This window comes from Eptesicus fuscus, chromosome 3 (assembly GCF_027574615.1).
Source record: "Eptesicus fuscus isolate TK198812 chromosome 3, DD_ASM_mEF_20220401, whole genome shotgun sequence".
In the NCBI taxonomy this organism is placed as follows: domain Eukaryota; kingdom Metazoa; phylum Chordata; class Mammalia; order Chiroptera; family Vespertilionidae; genus Eptesicus; species Eptesicus fuscus.
Window position 1 is genome coordinate 56633754 of NC_072475.1, and position 24503 is coordinate 56658256.

General features: G+C 47.4%; 1 protein-coding gene across 1 annotated transcript in view; it reads left to right on the top strand.

Annotated features, from left to right (window-relative positions):
- MYLK (myosin light chain kinase) overlaps positions 1–24503 on the top strand; it is a 295783-nt gene that overhangs the window by 108398 nt on the left and 162882 nt on the right. The window contains exon 2 of the mRNA XM_054713911.1: positions 7699–7866. Within this exon, the coding sequence (XP_054569886.1) occupies positions 7702–7866 (165 nt within the window). The 5' untranslated portion in view covers positions 7699–7701. The remainder of the gene's footprint in view (positions 1–7698; positions 7867–24503) is intronic.

Sequence of the window (24503 nt, forward strand, 5' to 3'; positions counted from 1 at the left end):
TAACACATAATGGGATAAGTGATGCTTTTAAATGAACTAATATTTTTTAGTTTTAATCTCTAATACAGTAAATATTGATAGCAATAAATTACAAACAAAAATTCTTTGGGATCTCCAATAATTTTTCGGAGCATGAAGGGGCCCTAGGATCAAGAAGTTTGAGAATGGATGAGCTAGAGGGTAAGGGGTCATTTAGGTGTTATGAGAATACCAGTTACTCAAGAATGAAAAGCTTACACTCATGTCATTGCCAGTTCCGATGTTCTCAGTCTGTCCCAATGTGTGAGTTGCATAGAAGGTGAGAGTCCTCTGGAATGATGGCAATCCTTCTGTCCCTTGAAGGAGGGTGCTGGGCTAGGCATCACCTTGCTGCCACGTTTTAGAGGTATGCTCCAGGGGCCGCTCCTGAGGCTCCCAGGGGGCAGGACCAGTGCCCCTGGGTCCTCTGCACTGTGTGAACACAGTCTGTGGAGCCTGGTGGAGATCCCAGCCCAGATTCCCTAAGCCTGGAGTTCCCCCATCCATCTGCTCGCTGGGCTTGCCTCCCACTCAAGGGATCATAACCAGGGTTTCCTCAGTTTAAGGAGGAAGGAGCAGGATCTCAGGAGGCAAATGTCCCAGGAGCCCTGGATGGTAATCCTAGGCCAGATGTGCCAAGGGGTGAGTGGTAGTCCAGGCCAGATGTAGAGTTGGGGGGGTGCCCAGCCCCTCCAAGGGCTCAGCTCTCTGCTTGACAGCCTCCTCCCTTTGCTCCACACTCAGACTGGAATCTGCAGCTCTGTGAAAACCCATGAGCTTCCTTCCACCCCTGGTTTCCCCAGGACTCCATTGAGAGCCTCTGCAGCTGGCAGCCAGGGGTTTCAAAGGTCACCCCAGCTGGGCGGATTAGAACAACAGATCTCCCTGACCGGGTGAAGCTAGCTGCTCAGCGGAAGGCGAGTTGCAACATCTGCGAGCAAAGTCAACCCCCCCGCCCCCCCCGAACTTTTTCAGTCTGGTCTCCTGGGCTCTGCGGCGTGCCAGGCTCTCCTTCCCTCTCTTCCTTGGACAGACCGCGGACAGGAACCTCCGCAGTACAGTGGGAACGCGTGGCTGCCCACGCGCCCCGACTCATGTGAGAGCTGCCCGGGGAAGAGGCCACGGTAAGGCGTGTCTGTTCTTTGGCGTGTGGCTCCCCTGCTTGCTCCCATGGGTTACAGCAAGTCAGCCTGGCACAGCCCACAGCACTCGGGGATTGGGAGCAATCAGGGAATGTGTCAGGATTGGGGTTCTGCAGAGAGAAGATCGAGGTGGGGAGTGGAGCTGTCATTGCCTGGTGGTGTGCTGCCTCTGACGTGCGTGCTGTGGCCTGTAGGTGGGTTCACTGCTGACAGCCAGGCTGCCAGTGCCGAGCCTGCTGGCAGCCCTTCCCTGTAGGGAAGGCGTGGTGTTTCCAGGACTGACCCTGACCGGTGCTTAAGGGCAGCGATCACTTAATATGAATGCACTTTGGGCAGGAAAGGGGTCAGCTGGTTTCTCTGAACCCGTTCTGCCACTCAACTCGATCCCGGATCTTTACTTTTATTCTGAGTCTTTTTGCCTCAGAGTTGCACTCTGTTTTGGCCATAGTTAAAAGTGTTCCTTTCTGGTTTCAAGAGACAATTTATAGTGCTTTTGATCAAATTAAAGTCAAATTAACTTAGTGCTGCTATAAAGGACTAATACATTCTGTTATTTGTGGAAACCTTATTTGGGGGGTGAGCTTTGGCCCAAGAATTGTGGGGGGCGGGCAGGGAGGGATGAGGGACTGCTTCTAGCTCTCACACCACTGCTCTTTTGGACCCCCTCCATTTTTTTCTCTTCTTACTTCTCTTTCCCCTGATCATTATTGAGTAAAACCTTCTAGTTGGTTTGTTTGATTCCAGCCACCGAGCACCGCTCTGCCGATAGAGAAGTTATTGCAGGTATTCTTTTTTTTTTTTTAATATATTTTATTGATTTTTTACAGAGAGGAAGAGAGAGGGATAGAGAGTTAGAAACATCGATGAGAGAGAAACATCGATCAGCTGTCTCCTGCACACCTCCCACTGGGGATGTGCCCGCAACCAATGTACATGCCCCCGACCGGAATCGAACCTGGGACCCTTGAGTCCGCAGGCTGACGCTCCATCCACTGAGCCAAACCGGTTTCGGCTATTGCAGGTATTCTTGATGAGAGTGTGGTCACCAGGATGGATTAGGGGTTAGACGGAAACAAGGATGGTTTAGTTTGATTTTTTTTTTTCATAGAGCATTCTAAATATGTCAGTAGCCATTAATTGGCAGCAAGGAAGGAATCTTTTTATGTGTTAATGGCAGGGGATGGGGCACTGGACTGAGCAGAGCTGTTTGGTGTACCTGGCCGGCCAGGGACTGGGCTCTGGTCCTGCTTGCTCGATAGTTAAGTAACCGCCCCCACCACCGCCTTGCAGGGGAATGGATGTCTTCTGGCTGCATTGACTTGCCTGTTATGTTTCTAACCATGAAGCCACACCTCCCCTAAGGATGGATGAGTCCTGTCTTCTGTGTTCTTGAGCCTAAGCATGTTTCTTTTAAAAAAAAATTTTTTTAATTGATTTCAGAGAGGAAGGTAGAGGGAGAGAGAGCTAGAAACATCAATGATGAGAGAGAGTCATTGATCAGCTGCCTTCTGCATGCCCCCTATTGGGGATCGAGCCCACAACCCAGGCATGTGCCCTTGACCGGAATTGAACCAGGGACCCTTTAGTCCACAGGCCGATGCTCTATCTACTGAGCTAAACTGGCTAGGGCCCAAGCATGTTCCTTTTGAGGATAGTATCCGGGGCCTTTGGGAAGTTTAGGTGGACCTCAGGAGGTCTTGGATCAAGAGGATTTGTAGAGGGTCCTGAGCCTGATGTCACCACTCCTAGTTTTCAGCTCCTCTTAAAGCAGAGGCCAAAGAGCCTGTGTCTTCCAAAGCCAGGCCTGAGAGCAAAGGGGAGGCACAACTCCCAGTATTCCTCTCTGCAAATGCCTCTGCCTATTGCATCTCTCTTTACTGGGAATAGCAGGAAATTCCTCATCTAGGTCATGGGCTTTGGCTTGGTTTCCACTTCTTAGCTTAGCTTCTTGACCTTGGACAAGTGTGGTTGGCTTTCTGAGCCTCGGTGTCCTCATTGAAAAAGGAGCATAGTCAGAACCGCCTTGCTGGACTGTGGGGACTGAGTAAGACTGGTGCCCAGCCCGGTGTCAGCGGCACACACCCTGCCCATTAGACGGTGCTACTAGAACAGACATGACGATCCTTCTTCCCCATCTTTTCAGAGTCCTGCCATCTGCCTCTACTACTGTTACACAGTAATCCCACTCAGCTACCTTATCCTGAAGAGATCGGGCTGGCCTGGGCATCTTGTGTCCTAGGCCAGTGGTCGGCAAACTCATGAGTCAACAGAGCGGCAAACCGCGGCTCGCGAACCGCAGTTTGCCGACCACTGTCCTAGGCGAACGAGTCTGTGTCCTGTAGGCGGAGAAACTGGTTTTCCTTCGGGAGCTGGATGATGATATTGACAACCACCACTTATTGAATCCCCTTTACGCTGTACTATGTGTTTTATACGCACTCTATTCAAATCCTCCTTCAACTTTGTGAGGCTGATATTATCATTCCCACTTTATGGAAAAGAAGACTGAGGCCAAGAGAATTGAAGTTCCTTGCCCAGCTCACAGTTAGAAAGTATAGTGCCGCTCAATTTATGGCAGGATCTGACCCTCATGATGCCTACCCCCACCTCCACCCCACTTCCCACCCTCCTGGTGCTGACAGCACAGAGTGTATCTGTCACCTCACCTCGGTGGCAGTGGAGGAGGGCAGAAGGAGCAGTGTCCCTTCTGGTGTAGGGTCCTAGGCAGCCCTGCAGGATATAAGAGCCCCATCCCTTCCCATGTTACTCCATTCACTACACACACGTGACTATTCACTGTCATGTTACTCCATTCACTACACACACGTGACTATTCACTGCCAAACCCTAGCACCTTGCTTGGCATGTGGTAGATGTTCAATAAATAGGTTTTAAAATTTTTAAATTTTTTTTCAATTATAGATGACATTCAATATTATATTAGTTTCAGGTATTCAGTATAGTGGTTAGACATTTATAGAACTTACAAAGTGTCCTCCCATAAGTCTAGTACCCACCTGGCACCATATGTCATTGACTACTAGTATATTCCCTGTGCTGTACTCTATTTACCATGACTATTTTGTAACTACTACTTAATCCCTTCACCTTTTTTACCCAATCCCCCAACCTTTCTCCCATCTGGCAACCATCAGTTTTGTTCTCTGTTTCTCTGAGTTTCTGTTTTGTTTGTTTTGTTCTTTAGATCCCACATAGAAGTGAAATCATATGCTATTTGTCTCTGTCTGACTTATTTCACTTAGCATAATACCCTCTAAGTACATCCATGTTGTTGCAAATGGTAAGATTTCAATTTTTTTTATGGCCGAGAAATATTCCATTGTATATATACCATATCTTCTTTATCCAACTGTCTATTGATGGACACTTAGGTTGCTTCCATATCTTGGCTACTATATATGAAATGTTCTTCTTTGTCTCTTATTCTAGCATTTGTTTTAAAGTCTATTTTGTCTGATATAAGTATTTCTACCTGACTTGTTTCCCTTCATTTCCATTTGTCTGAAATATTTTTTCCATCCTTTACTTTCATTCTCTGTGTGTCTTTTGATCTGAGGTGGGTCTCTTGAGGGCAGCATATATGGATCTTGTTTTCATAACCATTCAGCCACTATATGTCTTTTGATTGGAACATTTAAAGTAATTATTGATAGGTATGCAATTTTTGCCATTTTATTATTCATAATTTTTATCTTTTTCTTCTTCTTCTTAAAGAAGTCCTTTAACATTTCTTGTAATACTGGTTTGGTGGTGATGGACTCAGTTAGCTTTTTCCTCGCCTGGGAATCAGTCAGTATGTTTTAATTGAGTGAATGAATGTATCATGATTCATGCCATTAAAATTATATCATGGTTACTTTGAAATGGTTCTGCAAATACATACACAAACATAATGATATGACACAATGCTAATCATTGAATCTATGGGATGAGTAGTTGAGGTGCTCATTTTATCATTCTGCTTTTCTGTGTCTTTGAAATTTTCCATAATAAAATTTATTATTAGTTTAAAATTTCTATATTATTAAATTTCTATAATTATTTTTCTTGTAAGTATACACTCATATAACTGCCTGATATTCCACTTGTTTAACCCATCTTACTGTTAGATATTTAAGTTTGTTTTTTTCTATTTCTATTTACGTGGATTATTTTTCTGTTTCTTTTGCTATAAATAATGTGACTAGCATTCTCACATACAAATTTTGGGCCACATCTCTGATTGTTTCCCAATCACACATTTCTAAATGTAGGATTACTAGGGCAAAGGATGGACATTTGTTTACAATCATTTTGCCAAATTGCTTTCCAGACAGATCATACCAATTTCTATTCTCCTGGTTGGGTACCAGCATGCCCACCTCACCACAATCTCACTGGCATTTTGTTATTGCTCCTTTTAAATATCGATTTGGTTAGTTCCTAAGATAATAGCTTGTTCTTAAGTTGCACTCTTGGGCTCTTATTGTGACCAGGTAGTGTCCATTTGTAGTGCTCATTTGTCTGTCTTTTATGAGCCATCTAAGGAATAGCCTTTTCCCATTTATCTGTCAGGCTGTTTTCCTACATGTAAAGTATCCTAGTCCTTTGTTTTTTATTGTAAACATTTTATCCCAGATTATCATCCATCTTTTAATGTTGTCCAGAGTATGCTTTGACATACAGAAAACCTTAATTTTTTATGTATGTGGGAGCAACTTTCAATTTTCTCCCTTGTTACCCCAACTTCAGGCCCCCTTCCCACCAGCCAACTCTGACTGCTTACAAGAGGTCAGAGGGCCCAGTGGTTAAGACTCGGGGCTCTGGTGCCAGACACCTGGGTTCAAATGCCAGTCTTGCCCCCTATTAAATGCCAAGACCTTGGACAAATTTCTGAATCTCTCTGCACATAGGTTTCTAATCCATAAAGTGGGGGTGATGAGATTATTTATCTTACAGTGTTGTTGTGAGGAGCAAATGAGCTATTATTTATAAAGTGCTTAGAACAGCTCCTAGTGTACATAAAGTGCTACATAAGGTTTGCTTTCATTATTACCGACTGCAGCAAACCTTTTGGAAGGGATTTTGTTTGCAAAGCTAATATGGTATTAGTGAAAGAGAAAGCTGGATCTGTCCAGCAGGATGTGCCCTGTTAAACAAATCTAGGTGTTTGTTATTTTAACTTCAACTTCAAAATATTATCTCCATTTTATTTTTATTAGATGTTATTAAATTTAAACAAACTAATTACATGCTCACCCAACTCACAGTGTGGGATTTAAATGTGTGACTAAAGATCCCAAAAAAGTGAACAGAACATATAAACTAGACATATTGTTCCTCTTCCGTTTAGCGGATGTTTGTCGTATGCCTGCAGTAGGCCAGGAGCCGTGGATTCTATAGAGAATAAGACGCGGTCCCAACCTGGAGCCTTCCCAGCCTGGTAAAGCTTCCACCTGGACTTCGAACCTGGAGCAGGGATACCTGGGATGTATTCTAGGTGGTGGTTGAGGATGTCCAGTGACCTTGGCTGGGATCTGACCACTCAGATTCTGTCACTGATGCCTGTGTTGCTAGCCTGGTTCTCCAGACTTTCCAATGGATTTAGGGAGCTGTCCCCTAACTCCATCTTCCTAACGGACCCCTTCTCTCTTTATGAGAGCCTGAGTCGGTTTCTGTAGTAACGGAGAACTTGGATTCCTGCCTGTTACTAATCCCTCTTCTGGAATCAGTCCTGCCTCCTTGGGCCAGCTGACTCTGCCAGTCCCCATCGATAGGCATCTTGTCTAGTCCCAGCGAGGCCCTGGACGGGGAGTCAGAACCCAAGGTGTTCTTTCCGGGATATCTCTGGGCAAGTGACTTACCTTCTGGGCCTCAGTTATAAATGAAGGAGTTCGCCTAGATTATCTTAAAACACTCTCTTCTCTGCTGTTCTGTGACCCTTGAGGCTTTTTCACAGTCTTTTCCCCAAAAGTAGGATGTCCTCCCTAGCTTTCCTTCCCTTCATTCAACCACACACACTCACCTCACCCAGAATCCTGTCATATTAATCCCAAACTACTTTCTTTCTTGGAGTCTGTATCCTGTTTTTCTTTAGCTTGTGAGTTCTCACGGTGCAAGCAAAAGCAGCTTTTCCTTTCTACCACAAATGCCTAGATGTTGATTCTGAAGGGTCAATGACTGATAAATACTGATTTTAGATACGTATTGTAAGAACTCTGAGGGCTGTTTGGTTTCTCTGTTCTTACCACGCTGCCCCTTTCCTGGAAGTTCTCCATGGGGTTTTGTGGAGGCCGGGGCATGGCCCTGGGAGCTGGCGTCTGGGACCAGCTGGGCCTCACCCTGGCAGCCTTGCGTGCGGAGAACACAGAGCCTCTCGTTCCCAGAGGAACTCCAGGTGGACCCTGACCTAATGGGGCACCCGCTCCCTGTGAAACTCACAATCCCGGGCCCAGCAAGCACGCTGGGCCTGCTGCTGCCCGAGGAGAAACAGGACTGTACTTTGTCTCATCTGACCTGCCTTCCTTCCTGTTTGCAGACTATGGGGGATGTGAAGCTGGCTGCCTCGGCACACGTTTCTAAAACCTCCTTCAGTGTGGATCCCTCGAGAGTCGGCTCCATGCCCCTGACCGAGGCCCCTGCTTTCATTCTGCCCCCTCGGAACCTCTGCCTCAGAGAAGGAGCCACCGCCAAGTTTGAAGGGAGGGTAAGATGTGGGCTGGATGGGAGGCTTGGGGGAGGTGGAGGGGGTTAGACTCCTTCTGGAGCCTTTTCCTCATCAGGATGGATCTGGTAGAGGACCTGGTTTGTTTGGGACCCACATGTAAAGTAAATATATGCCATTTGCCCTATTTATTTTATTTATGGTTGACTTTGTTGTTTTGGAGGACTCAGGGAGGGGTTGTGGAGGGACACCAAAATGTTTTGCTGTTAATGTAGGTCATGTCTGGGTATGCAATACCTGATTATAGGAGAACACATATGCTGGTGGCAGGAAGCGCACAGATTGGGTTCAGATAAATGCCTTGGAATAAGGACAATTAAAAACTGACTATACTTTTTCTTTCCCTTTCTCCCTGGAAGGAGTGTTTAGTTAACTAGCCTTCTCCTGTATCCACTTGGTACATCCAGTGCAATGAGATGGGAGGTAGGACCCCTTCTTCTGCTAATGAATGTTGGTCTCTTTCCTTCACTGGGTCCCCATTTCTTCTGCTACAAATGGGCATGGTAATCCCTTGTCCATCTTGTACTAAAAGGGAGAAGAAGGTGGGAGCATTGAAGAATAGCTGTCAGAATATCTGGTGTTATGCCCAATTGGAGAGACTTTCAGTGAGCTGCTGCCTCAGACCACCAGGAAGTCAAGTCATCCACTTGATGTGGAGATGCATGTGGAAGTCAGGGGGTTCGCAAGTAATAGTTGTCCTGAATTCAACATGGAGGTCTACCCCAGGAAATGCTTTAGAAGCTAGAGGACTTTGACCAGAGCAAAAGACAGCTGAGGTGGTGGGAAATTCACAGGTTGCACTGTGAATCTACAGTTGACCCTTGAAACATACTGCAAGGTCCATTTATACGTGGATTTTTTTTCAATAAATGCACAGTCAGCCCTCTGTATCCCCAGGTTTCGTATCTGTGGAATCAACCAACCATGAGTTAAAAACAGTATTTTTTATTTGCAGTTGGGAATCCACAGACACGGAGGGCTGAATTAAATGACCTGTGGATTTTCAGCTGTCTGGGGTCAGTACCCCTAACCCGCATTTTGTACAGGGTCAATAGCGCAATTCGGGGGCAGGCCCCTGAAAGCTTGTGGAAGGAAGGGATGAGCACCTCACTCTTCCCGGCTGACACTGGGCCCTGCCTCGTTCAGGTGCCAGGTTTGGCTGTGGTCCTCCGGAGAGAGTGCAGGGGTTGTGCTTTGAAAGTGGCCCCGGAGGCCCTGCACCGTGTGCTCGCACAGGCCCGTCTAGTGAAGGCTGCTGGCTGGTCGTTGTGACATAACAGTCCCTGTCGTGTCTGTTGCCTGAGGAAGTTTGTGGAGAGTGGTGGCGATGCTGCTGACGCGTCTGTGTCTTCTCTCTGGGCACCGCCAGGATGAAGGCTCTTTTCTGTTGTCCTGGCCGCAATCCCCACATCCCCACAGCTGGCAGGGCAGATGCAACAGGAAGAATCCCTGGGGCATTAGAAAGGGCTTGGACAGCCATGACAAGGAAGTGCTGATACATGCTTCAAAACGAATGAACACTGAAAGCATCATGCCAAGTGAAAGAAGCCAGACACAAAGGCCACATAGTGAATGATTCCATGTATATGAAATGTCCAGAACAGGCAAACCTATGGAGACAGAAGGTGGATTAGTGGTTGCCAGGGCCTGGGGAGGAGGAGTGAAGAGGGACTGCTAATGGGCCCATGGTTTCTTTTGGGGATGATGAAAATGTTCTGAAATCATACGGTAATGATGGTTGCACAACTCTGTGAATACATTATAAAACACTAAATTTGCACTTACAAATAAAAAATGAAAAATTTAAAGAGGCTTTGCAAACTGATCTCATCTCTGTACCCACCCTCTTGTCCTTGGCCTCTGAGATGAACGCCTTCCTCAAATTCAGACAGACTGGAGGGGAAGAGATGACTTCGCTTCCTTAGAGTATGTTGGTGCCCTTGCTTCCTTCGTGACTTTGAGGTCATCATGCCTTTGAGTTACTTGATTTGGAACTGTCAAGGAATGGGCACTGGCCCAGGAGCCAGTGCTCGAGTCCTTTGTTGCTGTCATTGTCTGGTTGGAGAGGTCACACCTTCTAAGGATCTATTTCCTTATCTATCCATATAAAACCCTAATATGCAAATCGACCGAACGGCAGAGTGACCTGCGGAATGACCAGTGGGCGGGAGTAGAGGGGGGGCGGCGAGCCAGCCCAGGTGGTGCCAGCAGGCAGAGGGAGGCGACTGGCGGCAGTGGTGGTGAGGGGTGGGGCTGGCATGTGCGCAGTGCCAGGCCACCAGCCAAGGCAGAGCCAGCAGGGCCCCTCCCCCCATCACCCTGCCAGTCGCCCCACAGATGGGCCCTGATCGCCGGCCAGGCCTAGGGACCCTGCTCGTGCACAAATTTTGTGCACCGGGCCTCTAGTCAGAGAATAAACAACTAGCTGTTTCTGCATTTCTAGCCTATAGGGATGTAAAAAGAAAATGAGCTGAAGAAGAAAATGGTAAAAGCACTTAATAAAGTTAAAAAGTATGGTAACAGTATTTTATGAGGTGAAATTCACATCATGTAAACGTAACCACCTTAAGCAAAACAATCCAGTAGCATTTAATGCATTCACAATTTTGATTGCAGACTTCTTAAAGTATAGCAGTCTCCATGTAAAAGTTTGGTTTATTTTGATGAAATAGTTGACATATGTCACATGTGGACTACATGTTAAAATGAATGTGCTGCTAAGAAGTCAGCCTGCAGAGCTACTTTACCGCTTACCACCTGCCTGGGACTAACCCAGAACAGCACCATGGCAGCTGGTGAATGGTGGGCACACAGGGAAGATGGTTCCGGAGAGATGTTGGAGAGAGTGCCAGGCTCCATCTGCAGACTTACAGAGAACGCAGAGGGGAAGGCTGTCATAGGAAGTGCTCTGTAAACTAGCGTGCTGCGAGTGTGTGTTATCACTGCAGCAAGGACACAGAGGGACATTTTGCGTTGGGGAAAGGCCACCTCAGATGATTCCAGAATGAGAAAGCTAGTAGTTTTGACACCAGAGATGAGGTTGTCAGGGGTATTCCTGACCTGGAGCCCTCAGCGAAAGGAAGGGTAAGGTAGTGTTAACCTGAAGTGACATGGGCGTTGAGCAGGAGTTGCTGGTTATGGAAGCCTGAGCTCCAAGGGGGTTACCCACTGAGCGTGGTCCGTGTTTCTCTGGCTTCATTGCTGTGGCCGCTTGACCCTGCCTGCACCTGACTCCTCCCTCCAGGTCCTGTTCTAGATGCTCATTCTGCTCCAGACCAATCCTGGGTCAGGATCACAATAACCTCAGGACCTCAACTCTTCAGTCACTGGGCCCTTAGAGAATCTCTTACAAGTGAGTGACTTTTAAAAATTAAGCCTTCAAGCTACTACTTGGGCCCAGGCTGGTGCCCACTGTAGCTGCCAGGAGTCCTTCTCTTCCATGTGGTTCCCCCTGGAAGCTCTGTCTGCTTTCCTCATCCCTCACCCTTCCCTCCTTAAAGTTGCCACCAACAGCTTGAGTCCCGGAGCCAGGGTATGAGGGTCCTAGGATGGGGGGCAGGGGCCTCCGTGACTGTAGAAATACAGTGGACACCACCTGGCTGGACACCACCTGGCTGGCTCTGCCTGCTGGCACCACCTTGGCTGGCTCGCCGCCCCCCCTCTACTCCCACCCTTGAGCCCTGGAGCCAGGGTATGAGGGTCCCAGGGTGGGGGCAGGGGCCTCCGTGACTGTGGAAATACAGTGGACACCACCAATGTGAGACAGTTGTAAAGGTTTGTTTCCTGCCACCTCCTGACGCTGGCAATTCGAGGTTGGTTCATACTGCGCTTTCTGTCTTTATTCCTGAAAGAGGTAAAAACGGCTGCCTGTCCTGCCCCCATTTCCTTTTTTAGGCCTATTTTTAAGCCAATGACTTAAATGAACCCTTTTCCCCAATAAAGCTCCTCTTTCTAGCAAGAAGACTTGGTGACATTAAGGTGGGGCCACATTAAGGTGGTTCATGTCTTTTTCTGAGACGCCCTGAACTATGAGATGTTCGGCTCTGTGGGTCTCGGTCCCTCACATCTACTAGGGTTTTTCTAGTTTGTGGCAGATACGTTGGCAGCCAACACATAACCCGTTACCAGTCCCCTTTGCCCTTGTCCTTCTCTACTGTAGAGGCCACTGTAGGGCTTTCCTTTGCAGCTAAGTGTGGCAGTGACGCGTTCTGGCTGAAGTCTGCTAGGGAGTTTCTGGGAAAGTTCTTGCTTTTCTGATTTTTTTTTTTTTTTTAAGAAAAGGTCATTACTGCTGCTCTCATATTCCACCCCTCCCCACCTTCCAGCCTTGAATACAGATATGATACCCGTTGCTCAGGCAACCACATTAAAACCACGAAGCAACAAGCCAGAATACACAGGTTGGTTGGGGTGGGTGGGTGTGTGTTGGGGGGGAGGGGTCAGCAGTGGATAGAGCATGAAGACCAGTAGCTAAGAGGAAAAAATCCTAAGGCTTCAAGACTTTCTCAGATAGGATCTTGGGCTGTGATCATTCACACAGGAAATTTTACAAAAAGTATTCCTAACTGATAAACACCTAATAAGATGCATGTGGAGGTACTGTCTCTTTGAATGATGGGGATAAATAGGGAAGCACTGAAGAACGCTTTCAGACCCTTAGTCAGTCTGCCAACAGTGAGGGGAGTGCCCCATGAGTTGAACATGGCCCTTCAGTCAAGCATTCTAGAAGGATCTGTTCCTCCTTGGCTGTGGCCGTCTGGCTTGAACCAACGGGGTCTAGGGTTTCTGAGTAGAAGTCAACCACGTGGAGTCAAGTGGTAAGTTAATGTCTCTGTAGAACAACCGCTCTTTGACCAGAGTCTCCCAAACGGGCCAAAACTACATTTCTTTTTGGACTCTGCCAGCCTCAAGGAGGTTATCTTTTCAGGAACCCCTGAAACAGTGGCTCTGTATCTCATGAGAGCCACCTTGAGACCCAGACAACCTGAGCTCCTGTTCTTAAAACCCCTGTTCCTTCTTCCTGCTCTACCCTGGCCTCAGAGCAGGCGACCTGTGTACCCAAGGCACGTGCTACTGGAGCTGTACCATCCCCCATGTTCTGGCCCCCAGGACCCCAGAATTCTTTACCAAATGGCCCTGAGCCCACTTCCAAGGCCTGTGTGGGCCTCCTCCCCGGAGAAGATGAGTGAGGCACCCATTTGCTTGGGGAGATGAGAAGGTAGATACAACTTGGATGCGGGGTTCTGTTGTCCCCCCACATGCATAAGAGGACCCCTCAGGGCAGATGCAGCTGGGATGGGAAGAGTGGTGCGCTGTCCTGTGCCACTGCCTGTGAGCACCGCTAGGCCCTGGGGCACGGGGACCTCGATGCACAGACAGCCAGGGCCAGGGGCTGAAGGAGACCCCTCCAGCTGTTCCTTGGTCCATGCAGGCAGCTCAAGTGTCGGTGGGCTGCTTCCCCACCACAGTTAAGTGCGAAAGGAGCGATGGTGGCAAAAATGCTGAAACTACTGGGGATTTCTTCCCCTCCGCCCTGGAATTCATTCTTATCAGAAAAAGCAAACATAGTGTTAGGCCCTGGCTGTGCTGTGGGTCAAATGAACTGATGCTTTAGTGCCTCTTGAGAAGTGCAGCTGAATGAGGTTTCCGTCCAGGCTGGGGTTCTTGGTGTTTACTGACGTGGGCCTCTCCGTCAAGGGCTAGCCTGGCCTCATCAAGGCATGTTTATGTTTAAGTCGTGGAGGGTAGAGGAAGGGAACCAAGAAGACCTGCCCCATGAAAGCCTGAATCGTTCCTCAGTTTCCACATCAGCCGGGAGTAATATCCTCCTTCCTCCCCATAACTTCTTCCCAGCTCACTTCCCACTCAGAAGCACTCCACCACCCTGAGAAATTGGAAGGAAGTATCTGATCTGCTCTCTGTCCTCAGGAGTCTTAATGATGTGGTTCTGGAGAAAAGCATGTGCATATAAAACAGTAGGATATGACAGTGAATAAATAGTTCAATAAATAGTTTGTATTATAGGAGTTTAGAGGAGATTAAGATGAGGCTTGGAGGGGCTTGAAAGCTGGTTTCCTGCTTCCTGAATCCTGTCTTTCTAGTGTGTCCTTCCTACTGCTGCTTAAGCGATCCTCCTGAAGTGGCGTCTGCCTGTGTCACCCTCTGCTCAAGTCCTTGAACAATGGAGGGGGTTCTCTGGCACCGCCTGAGGACGGGGGCGGGGTTCTCTGGCACTGCCTACAAGGCCATGTTCCATCACCCCTGACTCTGGCACTGTCTGCAGAGGCCCAGCCCCGCTCGCCGAGCCCGCTCACACACAGCAGGAACTTTGTTCTGGTATCACTTTTGTGGAGAAAAGGTAGCCAAGAAAATAGTTGGTCTCCCCTATCTATCGATTTGGGGTTAGGGATGGAGGCAGAGTATAATAGGACGGGAACTGGCATTTGTTGGTGCCCTGTTGGGGCTAGGCATGTAACCTCAGTCATTTTGTCCTCATGGTAAAGCGGCTTTATCCACTCAGAGAAAAACAAGCATCACATGATCTCACTCATATGTGGAATCTAATGAACAAAATAAACTGATGAATGAAATAGATCCAGAGACATAGAAGCATGGAACACACTATAGAATCTCAGAGGGAAGGAGCAGGAGGGGGAGGGGGTGGGAAGAGATCAAAGAACTTGTATACATATATGCATAACCCATGGACACAGACAATAGGGTGGTGAAGGCCTGGGGTGGGGGGTAAGGGTAGGCTAGAAGGGGTCAATGAGGGGGAAAAAGGGGACATATGTAATACTTCCAACAATAAAGATTTTTAAGTGGCTTTATCCCCATTTTTATAGAGGAAGAGCCAGGGGGATCAGAATAATTACAAAACTTGCCAAGGTTACATCAGTAAGTGATAGAGGCAGTACTTTGCGGTTCAGATTTTGTATTCCTCACATTATGTGATGCCATCCCTTTCACATGGTTCCTTGAACTTCTGACTTTTCTTATTTGTCACAATACCTGCCACATGATGGGCACTCAGTAAATATTTGGCTCCCCCAAGAACCAAGGTGGTCGGGTCTAAGACTCCAGACCTCTTGCTGTCACACTCATAGGGCTTTGGTCCCAGGCTTCTTATAGGGCCTTCTCCCTCCACCCCTCCTCACTCCCTGCCCTCACTGTTCCTCACCCGTATGCCTGCATCCCTGCTCCCCCTTTCTGGCTATGTCTTAATTTAGAATGCCCTTCCTTCTCTCCATTCTATCTGGCCTCAAGGTCCAATTTACATTCTACCTCCTTCAGGCTGCTTTCTTTAAGTATGTTTTCTTTTTAAAGCATTTTATTAGAGGACAGAAGAGCCATGGTAATAGGATGTGGAATATTCCCAATAATCACATAAGATCATTCATGAGTAATAACCATGGGAAAGAGTTGACTGCTTTGGCCTTTTAAAAATGTATTAGCCATTCATCATCACTGTGCCTGTAACTTTGTTATAAAGAAAAAAAATGATTTAAATCTTAAACTATTTTTAAAACAAAAATTCAAACAATGTAAAAATGTGACTTGCCTTGACCTTTACTTCTGTTCTCTGTAGGTGGCCACCGTCAGCAATTTGGGTATCCTTCTAGAAATGTCCTATGAAAAATAAGCATGTATCTACACATGATCTATAACTATAAATATATGTACATATATATGAAAATATTTATAAGTGGACCCACTTACATATAAACATCTGCAGCTTGCTCTTTTTACTTAACATCTTTTGGCATTTTTGTTTTTTTACGTTAGCACATAGATCTACCTCATAGATCTAATCCTGAACTTTCTAACCTTCAATTCTCCCTCCTCTGAATTTCTATACGTACATATGTTACATTTTTACTTTTTGCCAATTTATAATTTTATCAGTTATTGTTTATTGTCTTTTGTTTCCTCAATGAGAATGAGTTGTTCAAGGATAGCTACAAGCCACATGTGGCTATTTAAATTTAGGTTAGGACTAATTAAGATTAAAAAATTCAGGCCCTGGCCAGTGTTTTTCAGTGGTTAGAGTGTTGGCCCTTGAACTGACGGGTCACAGGTCCGATTCCTGATCAAAGGCATGTACCTGGGTTGCAGGTTCGATCCCTGGCCCCAGTCGGAGTGCATGCGGAGGCAACCAATTGATGCGTCTCTCTCACATTAATGTTTCTCTCTTTCTCCCCCTCCCTCCCTTCCACTCTCTCTTAAAAAATCAATGGAAAAAATATTCTTGAGTGAGATTAACAACAACAAAAAATAATAATAAAATTAAATTGAATAAAAAGTTTAGTTTCTCAGCCACACTAGCCACATTCTAAGGGCTCAACAGCAACAAGTACTATGTTGTGCTATTGGACAGGGCTGACCGAATTCAGGTCCCATACACCAGAGAGCCACAGCTAGACAGTATGTTAATCATTGTTCCATTCACAACAGAAATAAAACATTACGTTCTTGAGAATTTACTTAGGGCATAAGATTCATCCAAAGAAAAATGTAATCTCTTGATGAAAGGATTTTTGCTGCCCATTTTTGTTGAAGAATGGTAATCTTGGTATCCTGGCAAGTTGGAACGTGCTCCCAAAATTTCCCTCGCTGTCTGTTCCAGAGCTTCTCACGGCAGGGAGACTGGTGGGGGGCTGCTGTGTGTCACTGAGCTATTCAGAGCAAAGGCAGCGGAATGGGAAATGACAGGCCAAGTGTTGTTGAAACTGCAGTTGTCAGCAGTTGGTAGCCACTTCTGGTTCAAAATGCCAGACAAAACAGACGTATTAACTCCTCCTCCCTGCAAATATGCCATCAAAATGAGCATAAAGGGTTATAATGAGAATGAACTCAGAGGTGCACTGAGAGCAGGAGAGGGGGCATCAGTGGGTGAGAATTTTCCTGGGACCGCCTTGAAGGACATATCAGCACTGCCCATAACATGCAAGGTGTGAGGCTCCAGCAGAAGTGAGAGCCGCACATTTGAGATGAAGTGATTTGGAGATGAGGAGTGGTATAGGGCAGAAGTCATTAGAGGATGTTTACTTAATATCTATGTGGAGAAAACAGAAGCTCCTAGTGTGAAATTAATGGGTAGCTCAGAGGCCTGGGGCAAAATGTGCTGGGCGAGCTGTCTGTCCAGTTGCCCTCTGCTTACACGCTCTCAGTGAACCTGCCCGTAGGTGTGTCCCACGCGGTCCATGGAGCTTGCAGTCAGGCCCTCAGTCAGGGAGGCAGGACTACACCCTGGGATGGAAACCCACCCCAGCCATCTGCATTTGGAAACTAGTTCTTCAGTCATAGATTGTGAACAGTTAATTCATGGCCACCAGATAGTTGAAGAGAATATTTATACAATATAATATGGGTATCAATAAAATGTTTTTTTAAAAAATCAATCCATAGAACAAGCTCAAAAGTGTTATAGTCACAGAACAGAAGATTAGCTCTATAAGCCTTGGCAAGCCAGAAGTAAAGGAATGGTGAGTGGCTGGTAAGGTGGAGGTGGGAAAATAAAGGCAGAGAAAGCTATAAGGACACCAATGTCTTCATATTACAAGTGAGGAGATGCCATCTAAATCAGATGGATCACATAGCAGAGGTTTGGGTACACAACTTAAAACCATAAGGGCAGAGGGCAAAAATGGTCAGCTCATTGGCCATATTTGACACAAAGACCTTTTGTGGTTGGCCAGTGGTGTTCTCAAAAAATTTAGCTAAGATTTACAAATGAAAAGCTTATACATACAATTCATTTCTAAATGGCTTTTCTCAAAAAATAAGATCTGGCAACATCTCCTCATGGCAACAGTTGGCCAGTGGAACTAGCCCCTGCATCTAAGCATGTGTCTTCCAGGTTGCTATAGGCCCCCCATTCCTTGTCATTGCCTCACACATGGACACCCATCCATTGCCAGTGATGACTGCTTTCCCCCTCACCTTGCCCATATTAATAGTAGGAGAACAAAAAATGGGCAGAAAGGGCATCGTGATATTCCTTGTCCCTGCCCACTTTCTACACTTGCATATCATGCCCCGATGCTGTAGGCATTTGAGTTTGTGATCTTGTCATTAATGTCCAATAGAAGATCAAAAAGTCAAAACAGGACTGTTGAGAGGGAGGCAGTGTAAGTCAGCAAAATTCCTTGTCATTCATAGTGGGAATCCACTAAGTGTTGACTAAATTCTTAAGTAAAAAAACAGATACAGAGTATATTATTTAGAATTACAGATTTTAATGCTAAGAATGCAAAGATGAGTTCAATGGTTATATCTGGGAAGTGATACTATTGCAAGGAGGGGGAAGACTAAGAGGGAACAAAACCTTTTTCCATTTTATTATACCCTCAACGTTCCCCTCTTACTTTATGCACATTCTTATTGCTTGAATTTTTAATAGTAGATAGGAATTACTTCTGTAATTGAAATAAAGCACAATAAAATTGCCTCTAAAAAGGCTTGGCATATATAGCTGAGTTTAATGTCCAGATTCTATTTCATAAATGGTCAAAGATGAATACACAGTTTACGTTGAAAGAAATGAAGACAAGGTCTGGGTGTGGAAGAATATATAGCGCTGCATTAAATACATTACACAACACTGCCAGCAATTAAATATATAGAAGCTGAAATACCTTGAAAATAAATGGATCCAGGGACATAGAAGCAAGGGACAGACTGTCGAGTCTCAGAGGGAAGGCAGGGATGGGCGGGTGGCTGGGAAGAGATCAACCAAAGAACTAATATGCATCTATGCATAACCCACGGACACAGACAATAAGGTGGTGGAAGGCCTGGGGTGGGGGGCAGGGGCGGGCTATAAGGGGTCCATGGGAGAAAAAAGGGGACATATGTAATACTTTCACCAATAAGGATTTTTAAAAAAAAATACCATGAAAGTACCTGAAAAACTAGCAACATAAAAGATGCCAAGAGCCCACTGTTGGGGCTGCGAGGAAACAGGCGAAGGTTTCCTTTGCTGGGAGCGCTGATTGTTGGTTCAGCCTTCATGGGGCTCAGACTGGCAGAACGTTACAGGGCCAGTAAAACCCTGGGTATGCTTTGCCAAGAATTCTGCCTTTGACACTATAACCTAACTCTTAAAGGAGAAGGACAAAGTAGTTAGTACAAAGATGTTCAGAGCACTATGTAAAATAACAAAAAAGGAACTAGGTTATGCTCAAAAGGAGATCATTAAGACACTTCAATATGGCAGATGTTACATAGTCACATACTTGTTATTTGGGGAGCTACATCCATAAATGGAAATGTGCGTGAATAATATCAAGTGGAAAGAGAAGCAAAGCACGAGCACAGTGCATGGTGTGATCCCTGCCGCATGCCAACATGGATGTGTTACCTAAAATTAGAAGAGGATTCGGGACCGTGTAAATAGGATTTTTGTTATTGTTGTAAATTCTTTAAGTGTTTGTATCTAGTCAATTTCACAATGATCGTTCACTCATGAGGGAAGAGAAGGCTGGTACTATCTAGATCAGCCGTCGCCAACCGGTGGTCTGCGGACCACTGGTGGTCCGTGAGGTCCGAAAGGTTGGCAACCGCTGATCTAGATAGATCTGTCTCTCTACTAATAAGTGGTTTAGGCTCCTATTAATTTTAACATGTTTCAGATTATCTTGACTGTCTGCCTTGCAATGGAAACAAAATCGTGTGGCAGGATGAGCAATGAGAGATGGAGACACTAGATTAGGCTTTCCTTATTCTAACGGCAGCTCCTGGGAGAAGGTATGAGTGCCGGGTTTGGCATTCATAAATAGGCTTCTATATAGGCATGGAGATACCATTAAAGTCTGGCTTATTTTTTCACATAGGCACAATTTCTGCAGAACCTAAGATGTTCACGTTCCTTATAATATGCAACTTCCCTTCCAACTTTAAATGAAGTTGATAACTAGAATTTCTTAAAACTTGACCAACATGAGTTGATTTTCTTCTGTGCTGTGGACACTGGGACAACAAATAAAAATAAAAGGGGATCCTCATGATCAGTGATCTTGCAACTCATGGGTTGTCATTTCTAGTAACAGAAAATTAAACTTTTCCTGCTCTCTGAAACCTATTCTAGCTCTTCCAGCCGTAGTATTCTTTTCCCTTGCCACATTCTAGGAGGGTTCTATTGTGCACTGCACAGTTTAAAATTAATTAGATGATTAACATGACATGTGGAAAGAACACTGGGCTGGAGTTCTAGTTCCTACTAAGTTGCCTTAAAACTTTTGACAAACCTCTATACCTCCCTGAGTCTGATTCCTTCTTATTAAAATCATGATTAAATGACTCTGAAGGCCTTTGTGATCTGAGATTCAGTAGGTAGTTTATATATTGCAGTTTGTGTTCCTGATTTCACATGTCAAATTATACAAAACAAAACAAAACACCTCAGCCCCAGCTCTTACTAGGTTCCAGTTAGAGAGATTATTTATTCAATCTGTGAATTTTCTAAAATTTTAATCTCTTGCATTATTAAAAGTAAGGTTCTGCTTTTAAGGTTTGGATTTGATTCATTCAACCAAAGTGTATTGAACACTTTACCAAGATCCAGGTACTATCAATTTTTTAGGAATAGACTTGTTGAAGGAGCCTGGACCACCATTTGTGAAGACTTTAGTATTTGGGATCTATAAATCAGGCTGGGAGTTGGACCAAATAATCTTGACAGTTGTTTCCATCTTTAACATTTTATTATTTTATTCGTTTCTAACATCTTGGTGTTGGAGTTTTCTTTGTATTTTTTTTTATTGCATCTTATTTTAAACTAGAGGCCTGGTGCACGAAATTCATGCACTGGGTGGGGGGGGGGGGGGGGAGGGTCCCTCAGCCCAGCCTGCACCCTCTCCAATCTGGGACCCCTCGTGAGATGTCCGACTGCCAGTTTAGGCCCGATCCCTAAACCTGCAGTTGGACATCCCTCTCACAATCTGGGACTGCTGGTTCCTAACTGCTCACCTGCCTGCCTGCCTGATTGCCCCTAACCACTTCTGCCTGCCAGCCTGATCACTCCCTAACTGTTTCCCTACTGGCCTGATTAACACCTAACTGTTCCCCTGCCGGCCTGATCACCCCAACTGCTCTCCTCTGCTGGCTTGGTCACCCCTAACTGCCCTCTCTTGCCACCCTGGTCGCCCCTAACTGCCCTCCCCTGCTGGCCTGGTTGCCCCCAACTGCCCTCCCCTGCTGGCCTGATCTTGCCCCCAACTACCTTCCCCTGCAGGCCTTGTCACTCCCAACTGCCCTCCCCTGCAGACCCGGTCACCCCTAACTGCCTTCCCCTGCTGGCCTGTTCACCCCCAACTGTCCTCCCCTGCAGGCCTGGTCGCCCCTAACTGTCCTCCCCTGCTGGCCTGGTCCCCCCCAACTGCCCTCCCCTGCTGATCCAGTCACCCCTAACTTCCCTCCCTTGCCAGCCTGGTCATCCCTAACTGCCCTCCCCTGTCGGCCTGATCACCCCCAACTGCCTTCCCCTGCCGGCCTGGTCACCCCTAACTGCCCTCCCCTGCAGGCCTGATCGCTCCCAACTGTCCTCCCTTGCAGGCCTGGTCCCTCCCAACTGTCCTCCCCTGCTGGCCTGATCACCCACAACTGCCCTCTCCTGCCAGCTATCTTGTGGTGGCCATCTTGTGTCCACATGGAGGTGGCCATCTTTGACCACATGGGGGTGGCCATCTGTGTGTTGGAGTGATGGTCAATTTGCATATTACCTCTTTATTATATAGGATAATGTAACCTACATTTGCATAACATTTTATAGTGAACAAAGCTGTCTACATTTGTTAGAGGGTAGAAAGTGCTAATTTCCCTGCCCCCTATTTCTAAGCACTTGGGGAAAGATAGGCAGAATTCAATGGAATGAAATGTATGAATGGAGAGCCAGTGACTCAGAGCCCAGTGCTCTCAGGGATTAGACCTAAGAATGTGGCTGGGCTCCTAATCACCTTCCCTGAGGTAAATCTGCCCATCCACTAGTGGGCAGCGCTGCCTAAGAATGCCTGGCCTCGCTTGAGGGGTGAGATCCCACCCATGGGGCTGAGCTAACCTGCCGGGGCTCCCAGCAGCTCCTCCCTCAGCCCTTCCAGGCTGCATCGGCTGCCAGGTTCTTCTTTAAGCAGCTCTTCTTGGCCCAAAAGCCTTCCGTGGTATTGAGTCCCAGCTCCTGCCTGTCACTTAGTATTCTTAGTAGTTTGGGCCAGTCCCCTGGACGAGCTCTTCCCAAATGCGGGGCCTGGGCTTTGTCCCTCTGGCTTCTGTCATCTTTCTACCTGGAGTCTGGACCACCCAGGCTCTTGCAGATGTCTCTTGCAGAGTGCCCCTCCTGCTTCTCCCTGCCAGTGAAGGTCTCTTCCCTCCCGGTCACCGGGGCTTTCTTGTCCTGTATTCTCTTTGGCTTTATGTGCTGGTTAGAATGAGCACCCCTTGAACAGAATTTCTTACTCATTCTTGTGTTCCCCACAACATCTAGGACGGTGCCCTGCCCATGGTTGATGTTCAGTAAGGCTGGTTGGATTGCAGCTGACAAGGATGGGTTTAAATACACTGCAGTCAGCCTGGTGAGGCTAACGTGTTGTCCTTTGCAGATGGTTATTATGAGGATGTGGCTGCTCTCAGGACCAATGGTGTACACTGGAAGGAGGGCTGGGCCGGCCAGCCTGTGCCTGGGTCTGTGCCTCTAACTCTGACCTCTGGGCTTTAGTTTCCGCATCTATAAATTAGGAGTCCAGACTAGATGACAGATACCCCTTCCTGCTCTAACATTCCACGATTCCATAAAAATAAAATTAAAACAAGACCTGGGAGTAGAGACCAAGGGTGTTTATTAGGGTGCCTACTCGCTGACCCCAGAGCTACAGGAAGTTGTGACACTCAGGAAGGCTGGGTTGAGTGGGTGGTTTACAAGTTAATTCAGTTCAGCAAACATTAACTGGATGCAGGATGTTTGGCACACCTGGGGTAAAAAGGTCACCGAGGATCGAGAGAGTATCCCCAGATTCAAGATATGCACATTCTCACACAGCTGAGGTTGTGAGTCTGCTCCTTCACACCCATTCCACACGCACACCAGCCTTGAGTGCTGGGATGATGTCTGGGGAGGCAAGATGCGAGTCCTGATGCCACATGTCAGACCTGCTGGCTCCTTTAGGTTCATTCCTGTCCCGTCTCTGCTCAAGATCACTCTGAAATGGAAGTGGGTGAATGTGCAGAGATGGTGACTAGATAGATGCCCGCGTCCTGACAGAGCTGGCTGAGTTGCGGAGAGAATGAGGAATAGACCCACTCATTTTTCTCTCATTTGCTGACATGCTGAGAGCAGCTCCTCTACGAGATGCAGGTCCGGCCCCTCTCAGAAAACTCCAGCAGGATTTAGGGCAGCCAGGGCAGTGGGAGCAGGGCGGGGGCCTGTTCCGTGCTGGAGCTTAGGTGGTGGGCACAGGGCCTGGGAAGGAGGGTTGTCTGCAAAGTGTGGAGAACTTGGCTCACTTGGCCCCCAAGCCCTGGGAAGCTTGACAGGGGAGTAAAAAATGAGCCTGGAAGAGCTGGAGCCAGGAAGGCAAGGGAAAGCAAATCAAATCTGGATCCTGATTTCAAAGGCATTAGGCTGAGGGGAGCCAGGCACCTGAGCATACTTTCCACAGCCTGTCATGCTGGACTTGCATCACCCGTGAGCAGTGAGGGGACGCTGAGGCCGCTCGGGGGCAGACACCGCCCCATTAAATGTCACACTGTGTTGGGCCGGAGGATGGGGAGACCTGCTGCAGTGAAGCCCAGAAAGAAGAGGGAGACACTGTGTCTGGAAGCAGAAAACATCATGACCCGGTGCTGGGCAGTCCCGCACCCAGATGATGAAACCGGTGCTTGATTAATGGCTTATCTGAGGGAAAGCGTCCTATCTAATAAAGAGGGAATATGCTAATTGACCTCCATGCCCTCACAAGGTGGTGGTGCCCACAGCCAATAAAGAGGGAATCCGCTAATTGACTGCCATGCCCTCACAAGATGGCGATGCCCAGTCCTCTCAGCCCTGCCTCATCCAGTCTCAGTCCCCCAGTCCCCTCAGCCCTGCCTCATCCAGCCTCAGTCCCCCAGTCCCCTCAGCCCCACCTCATCCAGCCTCAGTCCCCCAGTCCCCCAGTCCCCTCAGCCCTGCCTCATCTAGCCTCAGTCCCCCAGTCCCCTCAGCCCTGCCTCATCCAGCCTCAGTCCCCCAGTCCCCTCAGCCCTGCCTCATCCAGCCTCAGTCCCCCAGTCCTCCAGTCCCCTCAGCCCCGCCTCATCCAGCCTCAGTCCCCCAGTCCCCTCAGCCCTGCTTCATCCAGACAGAGTCCCCAGTCCCTTCAGCCCCGCCTCACCCAGTCCCGGCAGCATCCAGCCTCATCCTGCCTCAGTCCCCCAGTCCCCTCAGCCTTGCCTTATCCAGCCAGAGTCCCCCAGTCCCCTCAGCCCCACAGGAGAAGGCAGTTGGGGGCGATTGGGTCAGCAGGGGAGGGAAGTTGGGGATGATCATGCCAGCAGGAGAGCAGTTAGGCATCAATCAGGCCAGCAGGGGAGTGGTTAGGGAGCGATCAGGCAGGCAGGCAGGTGAATGGTAAGGAGCCAGCAGTCCC